Consider the following 12055-nt stretch of genomic DNA (forward strand, 5'->3'; position numbering starts at 1 on the left):
CGTGTATAACACCTTTCAGGTAGTGGCAACTTGTTTTCATTTTGAATAATGAAGTTGTGTAAGCATACAGTTGCTTGAATAATTTTAACTGTTGTGGAAACAAATGCAATTATCGGTCGACGATAAATTCACCATTTTGTTGCCAAAATGCCGAATGCACTTTCTATCATTCTTCGTGCTCTACTGAGACGGTAGTTGAATACCTTTCTAAAGAATAAATATTATACATAAATATATATATATATATATACAAGAATTCAACAGCTTATTTTTGATATATTTAATACTTTTTTTCGACGGTTTAGATGTCTGCTTCGTGGATACAGTCGCATCATGTTGTAATGAGTCAAAGCGAATGCCTCATCCGCTACTAACACAAACGGCAATGCAGGCCCAAAAGTTTCAATTAGCCTTGGTTGTGGTAAATTCATCTGATTCCTTTCGAATCGCTGGCCGAAGTTTGAATTTGCAAAGATCCCGCCGTCGCTCTGTCTGCCTTTCGCACCAATGTCAAGTAATGTGAAACAGTAATTGGCATCACAAATTGCTAGTAAATTAATGCTATGACAACCCTTGTAATTGAAGAAAGTTGAGCCACTATGAGGAGGTGACTGAGAAAGAAATAAAAAATAACCATTTTCATCTCTCACGTACATTACATATATAAATATTAAATACATTATTTGTATAAATATCAACTCGGCAAGAAAGAAAAATGAATTTGACGTCAATCCGATTTCGATATCGAATCGACATCTGTCCTATTTTCATTACTCACTGAGAACTTACTTGAATTTGTTTTCCGTCTATCACACCTACGCAATGCGGGAAATTCCATTTCATCATAAAATCATTTGCGATTTTTATCCAATTCTTTTCATTTATTTCAGGAAAAAACCAAATTATGAAGAGTATTCCACAATTCTTCGCATGTCTCAGAAATAATTTTTGAGACAGTATTAATTCAAATTCGGAAAGAATAAGCTATTGAAGCCATACTGTCTCTAGAGGCTAAATAACGTAGGCATACTAAAAAGCGAGTATACAATACGGGCTGGTATTGGATCTCGAATGACATAACGTTTTTCAATGTGTGGTCCAACAATATGTAACAACTGGTCGAACATTTCTATGGACATTCTACAATAATTGTAGAACATTTCATGATCTTCTAACTGCATTTCTTTGACCAGATTGTTACAGGCACCCTGTAATAATCTTTGTTTTTCTGTGAATATTGGGTGCACCCACATTCTATGATGAGCTTCTTCTTTTTGATATACCATCAGTTTCCATATTCCAAATAGTCGTAATATGTGACGTCGCCTAGCTGTCCATTGTTTAGGTGTTTGCTTAATCATCTTCCATTTTTGCCAGCGCTTCCACGTTATAAGTAACAATATGTCGAGATTCATTATGATACTTTTCTGAAATAAACTCTGAGTTACTTAACTTATCCAATCAGCACACAATATTTAAAAACATTTTTTAAACGAAGACAAGACCGATAAGATTATATCTATTGCGGGGTCTACAATAGAAGTCGTAGCAGTCGTAGGGTCTTAAGTCGTAGAAAATTGACCAATCACAGTCGAATATGAGAAGAATAATCAACTGTGATTGGTCAATTTTCTACGACTTAAGACCCTACGACCGCTACAACTTCTATTGTAGACCCCGCATATAAGTATAATATATTAACCAGCAATTAACTATTCCGGATAATTATCATAAAGCGTGCTTACAGGCAGATCAGAACGGAATCCCTCCACTCTGCAGCCTGTTAATTACAATGTACAAACATGTATTGTATGTACGCGATAGAAAGTACCGGTTCTCCATGAAGCGTACTTTTCGAGTTGCGTAGGTTGCGAAAATCAATCGTAAATTCGTTTAGCATTTCTGTTAGAGTGTACAACAGAAATTCTAATCAGCAATTGGTTGCATTAGTTCCGCATTTCTCTAATCTTCCGCGAAATACGCCCAATGTGAATGCCGGCTTTCAGAATGGCGTATGCTAGTAAATAAAAAATAATGTATTCTAGTAAATTACTAGAATACGCAGGTTACGCTTACGTAGGTTACGCCGCATGTGACGGCGCCCTGAGATTGAAGATTGAAAAATTCAAATTTGACCAATCGAAACGAAAGGAGCTAAAATTTCTTTGTCCTTATTGGTCAAATTTCAATCTTCAATGCGTAGTCTAATTCCGGCCTAATGCTCGTGTCACACTACGCATTGGAGACTGAGGATTGCGAATTGAGGATTAGAATTTAGCCAATTAGAACGAAACGGTGTCACGTCTGCGGCATTGTCAAATTTTTGTCCAAACCACCCAAAGACAAACAACGAACTGTTCGCTTCCTGTAGATTGGCGTAGTACACGAGACCGCCAGGACCCCGTACCTGACACCTTCCCCATCACGCGTGCCTCAGTGGAGCAACGATGGAAGGGGACTCCCTTAAAATTTGCCCTCGTAGCACTAGAATAAAGTCAGTCGTTAAGTAACAGTCTTAGAGTCGCGAGTCCGGGTCTAGAGTACCTCCGAGGACATGTAAGTCATTGACTAACCACCTTAAGCTCTCACGTGTCGCGTGTACATTTCTAATTCCTCACTCAAGTCCTAGAGTAATTCTAATTCTAAGTTTTAAGCGTAATTCAATTCCCGCATTAATGTAAATCATCCTTAATATTAAGCCAAAATGTGTAATCTTTGATTGTGTACGAAGCTACAAATAATAAATTCATGTGATTTACTAAATCCGAGTAAAATTTCTGAATAAAACCTGTTCTCCATAATCCGTCGCGTTGAATTATGCGAACACTTTAACTAACGAAACTCGGTCGCGTGCTAATAAACCGTAATCCAATCACCACGGACTCGGGAGAACCAATGGCAGAGCTGAGACACTAGGGAAATTGGAAGCCGCCCGCACCCATCCTCTCACGACTCGTCATCACCATCCAGAACTTCATCAGAAAGATAAGAAATTATTAATTAATCTATTTCGGTCACACACACGACGAGCCGCGAATCCGATCCCGCGTAGCATGTGCCCAGTACACCCGCGCCCGCACTTGGTTATTTCTCGTCGCCAGTTGAGAATAGACCCTTACGTTACATGGGTACGGAGCACCTGTTGCGCATCATCATTGTTTTATCGGCATAACGAAGGTAGCGGAATTAAGTGCCCAGAATGTTACACCTTGCTTTCGGCCTTCGAAAAGAGTAAATATCTCGACGTGTTATGATACTACATCCACTAAGGATTCCTGAACGGTTTGAAAATTGTGACGCATGCTCTGTGTCGTTAGCTACCGTGCATCACGTGTCGAATTGTCGCGATTGCCCGGAAATATTAGAAAGGTTCCTCTCATATTTAGGTAGGACAGATGATACACCCTGGACCTCCCCAGAATCCACTATCATCACTGTATCGAGCGCACAACTTTAATTAATAACAAATAAATTGGACAAGTTTAATTAGCCACTCCACTACCTCAAATTCTACCTTCATACTACCGTAGTAGTCTCAAGTTAATTCGAACCTCGGTTACCCGCCGAAAGAACCCCGGGACGTAACAACGGATTAAACTTAAAATTATCTGATTGGTCGAATTCTAATCTTTAATTCGCAATCCTCAATCTCCAATGCGTAGTGTGACACGGGCATAAGGACAAGGAATGCTCATTTCGTGGTCACCCACTGCGCAGTCAAAGTGTGACGTCATATTTGAAGCCAATCAGATCGTCTGAATGGTTTGATTAAACATGGCAGCTCTCGGTGTTTGACAGTTATGTTATAGTAAATTCGATTGGACGCACTCAGTGCACACTGGTGCACATTAAAGCCGTCGTACACAAAATAATGTAAAGATATGTTTATAAATAGATATAGAAATCGATTAAATCGTGAAATACTCAATACATTTTATTGTACTATTAGGTAAAATATGTATTTCATAATTCGAAATATTTACATTTCATTTTTATACTTAAATTAAATTAGTGTACAACGGCTTTAATATGCACCAGTGCGTACTAGTTCTTCCAATCGAATTCGCTATAAGAAACTGTACTTACAACTTAAATATCATTTTGTGTCCGGAGAAATTTACATATGCAATGTCTTGTTCTGTGAAAGGTTATGGTAATTATTTTCGGAAAACAAAATTGCTTAACGGGAATAGTATAAAATATATCTGACAAGAATGTTACTAACATAAACTGCTTGGAAACAGCAGTTTTAAATTTACCGCTTGTCTGTGACGTCATACTTTGACAATTTTGATTGGTCGCATGCGTATAGCATGCGCGTGAGCATACCCTTGTTTTTATACCATAACCATGGTAGTGAAGTGGTCTGCTGTTTTCTCACTTGCGTAGCGTTAATTATTTAAGTCGTTCGTATGCGTTTGTCTTAAGTTGCTTAAGTGGAATAGCTCGAGAAATTTAGGTATTTCAATAATCTTCGACTTCTATCTTTCACGAGTAATAATTTTATTTCTTTTTTCACCATGAATTATATAATAATCTGAATTGCGAGGTACAAAACAGAGAAGGGAAAGAACAAAACGTAGGATCTATACTTAGCAAGTCTGAAAGAAGGAAAGATCACTGAAAATTTCTATTAATTCTAATAGAATTTGCAAAGAATGCCTCGTCATACATCGTAGATGTATTTTTTCCGCAAATACCTTACTGTTCCGTTTAATATCAGAGATTTTAGACCGTTGCATAATCTTTCTTAGTTTTAAGGTTATTTCACAGAAATTCAGTTTAATTGGTAACAAAAATATCTTGGTTAATTTACCTTCCGTGTCATTACGTTACACTGTATAGTTTTTCTTTTTTCTATACACCTTAATGAAGATATCTGTATCTCTTCTTTTTCATTTCAAGAAAGACAATCATGGGTAACGCTCTTACCGCAGCGTCCGTATCAGCGGCTGACGTGATAACACCATTATCTCAACAAATTACAAAGCCAGATTCTCATGAGATGAAGGAGAAACAAATAGAACCACCAGTGGAATGTCCCTTGCACAAATCGGGTCAATTTAATACTATAAACTACACTAGTGAATGCCCAATAGATAAAATGGACGAAAGTGAAATAAATCCGTTAAATATGGTATGTACTATGCAAGATTTTTTTTAGCAGTCAATGAATATGTTGTCTAACTAATCACATGGTCAGTCTCTTTTGATAAGTCAGTTACTTGTACTATATTGGATTATTAGTACATATTAAAAGCTGTTTTATATGAAGTATCTAATACAATAGCATAATATAATAACTATAACAACAAAATAATATATGTATATTTATATAGAGGGTGATTCGTATAAAGTGACCGATTTCATTATTAGCGAAATCTAAAGATACATGAAAAAGTAGTTTATACCAATATGTTCAGTACAAAGGGGAACATCACAAAGTGGAAACAATTATTTTATGGGTAAAAAAGTTGGGGACCCTTCAAGAAAAACTTTATTTTTTTAAATAGAATTATATGAATTTTGTATACATATACAATATAACTTTTCTAATGATTCTGCATATAAAAGTATAAAAACAGAAGTATCAAAAAACTAATAGTTTACGACATACATATAATATACTTTATTGTGGCACATATTGACATAAAATGTTAAATATATAACTCATAAACTATTAATTATTTAATAATCATACCTTAATACTTTTATGAACAGAATAATGAGACGAATTAGTTGGCATAAAGAAAAACACAGTTGCTTTAAAAAAATATGTAAGCAAAATGAATAATTTTTTAAATTAGCAACTATGTGTTTTCTTTACATCAATTAATTCATCTTATTATTCTGTTCATAAAAGTATCAAGAATCAACGATTAAAAAGTTAATGGTTTATGAGTTATTTAACATTTTATGTGACATAATAAAGTAACATATCTTATAAATTATTGGTTTTTTTTATACCTCTACCTTAATATAATAATTTTTATATGCAGAACAATTAAAGAGGAATCATATTGTGTAAAAGAATTCAAATAATTTCATTTAAAAAAATAAAGTTAACCTTGAAATGTCCCCAACCTTTATTTATAAAATAATTGTTTTCACTATATGATATCTCCCTTTGTACTGAACACATTAGTATAAACTACTTTTTCATATTCTTCAAGTTTTTCTAATAATTAACTTGGTCACTTTATATGAATCACATACAGTTTGATTACATGGCCATATTATTAGGTATTTAATTGTATAAAATATTTATATGCTTTTATATTTAACTTTGCTAATTTCATATATAGTATCTTTTAATATACACTGATCTAATGTAATGCAAGTGATCAAATTCGCTATTTTATTCATATATAAATGAATATAATTACAGATGCCACCAGCGAATCAGCAGCCTGCTCTAGACCAACCATTTCCTTTGCCAACCAGTAGGCAGGTTTCATCGATACCTAAAGCAACTGGGGAAGGAGAATTTTGGGTATATCCCTCTCAACAAATGTTCTGGAATGCTATGTTGAGGAAAGGGTGGCGATGGAAAAACGATGATATCTCCCAGAAAGATATGGATGACATAATAAAAATTCACAATGCAAATAACGAACAGGCATGGCAAGAGGTTCTTAAATGGGAAGCCCTTCACGCGCGAGAGTGTGGCAATCCCAAGCTGCGTAGTTTCGGAGGGAAAGCGTCCAAATATTCTCCACGTGCGCGTATTCGCTATTGGATGGGGTACGTTGATTCTTTATAATCCCGATTCTAAAAATTTTAACCCTGCTGATCTATTCAAATATATATATATATATATATATAATATCACATCATTTTGGTCAACATGATTAAAAAGTTCTAAAAAATGGAAACTTCATAAAAAAAAGACTTTATATTAACAAATGAAATTAGCAAATATAAGTTTTTTTTTTAAATAAAATATTAGTAAGAAAATAAATTACATTTTGAGTCAGAAGACTCAAATAGGCCAAATAAGCCAGCAGAGTTAAAGTAGCTATATGGTCTTTACAACACTATATTAAATATATCAAACTTTTAGGTACGAACTACCATTTGATCGACATGATTGGATCGTAGATCGTTGCGGAAAAAACGTAAGATACATTATTGACTATTACGATGGCGGGAAAGTTAACGAAAAGTATACGTTTGCGTTACTCGATGTAAGACCTGCAATGGATTCGTGGGATAATATCTGGGATCGGATGAAAGTAGCATGGTGGCGTTGGAAATACCAATCCAACGATGAATCATTGTCTACTGCCACAGTGCATTAATTTAGAAATTAGTGCAAGTAAAAAATATGCTAGCCCCCGAAATATTTTTACTGAATTGATAATTAATGCCTTGTAATAATTACGCAACACATTATTTATTGCGTGATGAAACAAAAATCACGATACACAATTTATGTACATATTAGATACATACATAAGTATCATAAATACAAGTTGACATTACTTATGTATATTTAGTTTGCAAAGTAACGTCAAATTAAAGCGAATTAAAAAGTATATACTTAATAATAAATTTTATATATATTTTACAAATATATGTGTATACATACCTTTTTCGTCCATTATACATAAATCTATTAAAATTTATCTGCAGTGTTAAGTAATCAATGGAAATGATTTTATAAAGAGTTACAAATAATTTTAATTAATTTAATTGCGAATTTGTCTTGTGAATCATAAAATTGTACTTAAATCATGTACTATGTACATAAATTTAATCTATATAAAAATATTCTTAAATATTAATTTTATGATTGTAAATTTTGTTTATATTTTAAAGAAATTTGAACTTGTGCTGCCAAATATTAACATCGAATATTCTCTACTTAAATCTTAATGCTAAGTATTCAAAGACTAAGTAAAAGAATTGCGTGCGTGCGTGCGTGCGCGCGCGTGTGCGTGTGGGGAGGTGCGTGCGTGCGTGTACAGGGTAGACCATTTTAATCAATACACTTTAATATTTCGAAAGTTTTTTCAAAAAATCTTTCATAGACACATAAGTTTTATGGTTTCAAGGGAGAAAGAAGATGATGACCTTAGTTGACCTATTCAAGTGTATTGATTAAAATGGTGTACCCTGTATACGTCACTTAAGGCTAGTAACCCAAATAACACCCACAATTTTGGAGATAGGAAAAAATGTTTCAGATGAAAGTGGAACGATTTCAAGGGAGACGTATTTTGGTCATGTTGTCTTTCTTTTAGGTAGAGACACCAAAAAGATATGAAGTTCACGTCTATTTTTTTGAATGGAATTGTATAATTTTTTTTATGTAATATAATTCCTTTAATTATTCTGCATATAAAAGTGGTTTATCAAAAAACCAAGTTTACGATATATTTTATACTTTATTGTGATACATATTGACATAAAATGTTAAATAATTCGTAAACTATTAATTTTTTGATAACTGTACCTTAATAGTTTTATGAACAGAATAATGAGATGAATCAATTCGTGGAAAGAAAACATAGTTGGTTTAAAAAAAATATTTACGCACACAAAATAAATAATTTTTTAAATAAGCAACTATGTGTTTTCTTTCCACCAATTGATTCGTCTCATTATTTTGTTCTTAAAAGTATTAAGGTACGATTATTAAAAAATTAATAGTTTACGAATGATTTAACATTTTATTATTTATAATTATATAATTCCATTTAAAAAAATGGACGTGACCTTCATATCTTCTTTACTAGAAAAAAGACAACATAATCAAAACACGTTTTCTCTGAAATCGGTCCACTTTCATCTGAAACATTTTTCCTATCTCCAAAATTGTGGGTGTTATTCAGATGACTAGTCTTAAGTGACTCACCCTGTGTATATATATATATATATAAAACTTATAGATTATAACCTTAATCTCTTTCACGAGTACATACCTTTAATTTTATATCATGATTGCATTATTTATTGAAATTTAATAATCATTGCCTTTTTCTTCGTTATATTAATCAAAGAAAATATATATTTTAAAAATTGCACTTATAAATGAATTTTAAACTAATTCGTTTTTTAAAATATTTCAATAAATTTTTTTATGAGAAAGTATTAAACTATTCATATCTTAACTATACAAATTACTCAATTGCATGTTTTAAATCAGGAAGTAAATAATTTGACAAATATTATTCACATTGTACATTATACAATTTTTTTATTGTCAATATACATATAGCTCCATTTAGTTTTCACAATATTTATAGTTATCAGCAGAATATGTAATAACTTTGTACATCTTATAGACTAAAATTTACATAACTTCGTTAATAGATTGAGGACCGTTTAATTGTAGGAAATGAATAATTACGCTGCAAAAGTTCAGATATTGTTAAAGTTAAACAAGCGATTATAAAAAGTTAGCATTAAAATAAAAAATAAATCTTAAATACAGAATAATATGTGATGCTATTCTCTTCTAGTAAAACTTAATCCAAATTATTCATTTCAATGAGTTTTGATATGCAAAACTTTTTTAAATAACAATATTCATTTTTCATCTAGAAATTCCTTAACTATTTACATTTTCATATGTAATTAGTATTCCTTAAATGTAATTTAGAATATATATATATATGTATATATATGATTATATTAAAGAGTATAGAACCAAAGAATTGTACTTCATTTTCTGAGTAAGAATATATGTAATATATTAAGTGTTGCTTATTAAAAATAATTCTATTTTTATAAAGTGTCATATATATTAGAGGCAGTTATTGGGAGCTATATTCTTCATTGACATGATGTAAATTAATGATAAATATCTTTTCTAATAAAATATCCAACAGAGTAAAAAAAATATATATATTTCATATATTATAGAAATTTATAATCAATAGATTATCTGTAAGCCAAAATTGTTATTTTATGTTTTTCTGCAGTTGTATGCATATATTAATACTAATATATACATCATATTAACATGTGATAATGATACCATTGAATTTACAATAATCTAAAATTTTTATAAGACATGATATTGCATAAGCTAGTCATTTTTATCATAATATATTTAACATTAAATACAATTATAATTTTATAACTGACGAATTTGTTCGATTCTCATTGTTTTAATATTTTAATAAAAGGCAGCTGCTATGAAATATACCGACATTTACAATTTTTTGGTAACATTTACTTTCTTGAACACTATTGATTTTATTATTTAATATTTATTTAGAGTTTGTTAAATATACAACGACTATTATTAGATAATAATCTAATATTAGATAATAGTTTAATATTAGATATTACTAAATTTCATACCTAAATAGAACTTAAACTAAATTCTGATGGTTGGGTAAATAGTATGTCATATGTACTGTTGGCACATTAAATTATTTTAGGGAAATTAATTCTAATTAATATTAATTATAACAATAAAGAGACCAAAATATCGTCAAATTTAGTTTCTTTTATATGTATATATAAATAATAAGCAACAATGATAAAAGTAGCAATGTAATATAGAAGCAGTAATAATAAAATATTCCATTAATATACAATATCAAATAACAGAGAGTAACATCAAATATCATTGGATGACATAAACATATACAGCGTGTCTTGCTTCTACCTGAGCACTTTCGTCTAATAAATAAAAATATTGTAGAGAAGATTGATCAATGTGAAACGACTGAGATATACTGACGGTAATTAATAAAAAAATTGAAGCGTGCTTTATTTATATGTATATAAATATATACAGGGTGGCCCATGTAGTGTTACAAGCTATTATCTCTGAAAGTGTATGTCAAATGACTAATATGTTCAGACAAAAGTTTTATGACTTTGAGGTAAGCTACAAGAAAATGTAATAAAAAATGGGGGTTCCATTTAAAAAATTTAAAGTAGCCTTACTCTCACTTTAACAACGCTACCCAAGATCGAACAAATGGTACCATCTTATGCTCTCCTTGGGCTTTACATGGGCCATCCTGTATAACATATTTCTCTAAAAATTTAAATTCAATATCAGTCACATATCTATATATGTGTCATAAAACTATACTTGTTTATAATTTTGATTATGATATTCTCCTTGATTTTATGTGATATCAATTTCAAAACATATAGTTTTATCTTGTTATATAATTTTTTCTGGCTTATAATCAATTTATAGTTTACACCAAATCCTTGTTGACTTTAAATCTGTAATCAAATCTATAACCTTTGTATTATTACAATCTATCGCACAAGAATATCTCATGTTGTTAAATCTGATTATGTGGTAAATAACGATGACAATTGCTAGAACCACAAAGACAAGAAGTATCACTGAGATAATGGACGGAATTAGCCATTGCATCACCAGCATAGTCAAAAGTCACTTCCTCTCCGTTCTCTATATCTCTCGATGCAAACAAGCATAATCGAGGCACGATTCCCTCTACTCTAATTGGAATAAGGATAGAATTCGGGTCACAGCTATGATTAGCATAGCGTCCAATATTACCAAAATATTTCGGATCTATACAAGTTACAATAACACGATCTCCAGCATGTTCTGATACTACAAGAACGTAATTCATCACGTTATCCTGCTTATTAGCCTCGATTCTGCATCGCGCTTCCTGCAGACTTATCACTTCGCCAGCGTATTCGCAAATAAATTGACCCTTTTTTATTAACTTATTCGTGAAAAGACCGAGACCTTTATTGGCAACTTCTCTGACAATTAAACAATTTAATGGACCATTCTGTACTAATCTATTTCCACAATCTGGTCTACATTTACAACGAGCATGGCATTCAAATACCGGACCAGTTAATTTCTCATCGACAATTCGAGCATTAGAATAATTAGCAGAACCGCGTGTACACGAACAATTAAAACATTCAGCTATACACGAACAGCCTACAGCATATTCTGCTTCAAAGTCTGTTATATCTATCCCAGGCCCTGGTATATTATTTATTATGTACATAACATCCGCTACAATATGTTCGTACTCGTCGGCAGAAGCATTCGCTTCCATGCTTACCATAATTATGTATCAATAAAAAT

General features: G+C 31.7%; 2 protein-coding genes across 4 annotated transcripts; one reads left to right on the forward strand and one right to left on the reverse strand.

Annotated features, from left to right (window-relative positions):
• The first annotated feature begins 4347 nt into the window (after window positions 1-4347).
• Cchl (Cytochrome c heme lyase) lies at window positions 4348-7442 on the forward strand. Of its 3 annotated transcripts, none has more exons than XM_018457806.1 (4): window positions 4348-4459; window positions 4910-5137; window positions 6389-6744; window positions 7064-7442. In XM_018457806.1, exons 2-4 carry the CDS (start codon window positions 4916-4918, stop codon window positions 7299-7301), a joined length of 816 nt encoding a protein of 271 aa, XP_018313308.1. In that variant the 5' UTR covers window positions 4348-4459; window positions 4910-4915; the 3' UTR covers window positions 7302-7442. The 3 variants fall into 3 exon arrangements, with proteins under 3 accessions (XP_018313308.1, XP_018313306.1, XP_018313307.1); XM_018457804.1 differs by having other exon boundaries at window positions 4906-5137; window positions 7064-7441; XM_018457805.1 differs by lacking the exon at window positions 4348-4459 and adding an exon at window positions 4572-4579 and having other exon boundaries at window positions 4906-5137.
• A 3397-nt stretch (window positions 7443-10839) lies between these two features.
• Window positions 10840-12050, reverse strand: LOC108728953 (histone-lysine N-methyltransferase SETMAR). Its single transcript, XM_018457799.1, has one exon. It carries the CDS (start codon window positions 12033-12035, stop codon window positions 11262-11264), a length of 774 nt encoding a protein of 257 aa, XP_018313301.1. The 5' UTR covers window positions 12036-12050; the 3' UTR covers window positions 10840-11261.
• Between the last annotated feature and the right edge of the window lie 5 nt (window positions 12051-12055).

This window comes from Mycetomoellerius zeteki, unplaced genomic scaffold (assembly GCF_001594055.1).
Source record: "Mycetomoellerius zeteki isolate Tzet28-1 unplaced genomic scaffold, Tzet1.0 scaffold68, whole genome shotgun sequence".
NCBI lineage: Eukaryota > Metazoa > Arthropoda > Insecta > Hymenoptera > Formicidae > Mycetomoellerius > Mycetomoellerius zeteki.

Bases quoted from the DNA above. Each gene is read 5' to 3' on its own strand.
- LOC108728953 (XM_018457799.1), bottom strand. From the start codon at position 12,035: ATGGTAAGCATGGAAGCGAATGCTTCTGCCGACGAGTACGAACATATT.
- Cchl (XM_018457806.1), top strand. From the start codon at position 4,916: ATGGGTAACGCTCTTACCGCAGCGTCCGTATCAGCGGCTGACGTGATA. The intron at 5,138-6,388 runs GTATGTACTATG...ATATAATTACAG, and splicing joins AAATAAATCCGTTAAATATG to ATGCCACCAGCGAATCAGCA. The intron at 6,745-7,063 runs GTACGTTGATTC...TCAAACTTTTAG, and splicing joins CGTATTCGCTATTGGATGGG to GTACGAACTACCATTTGATC.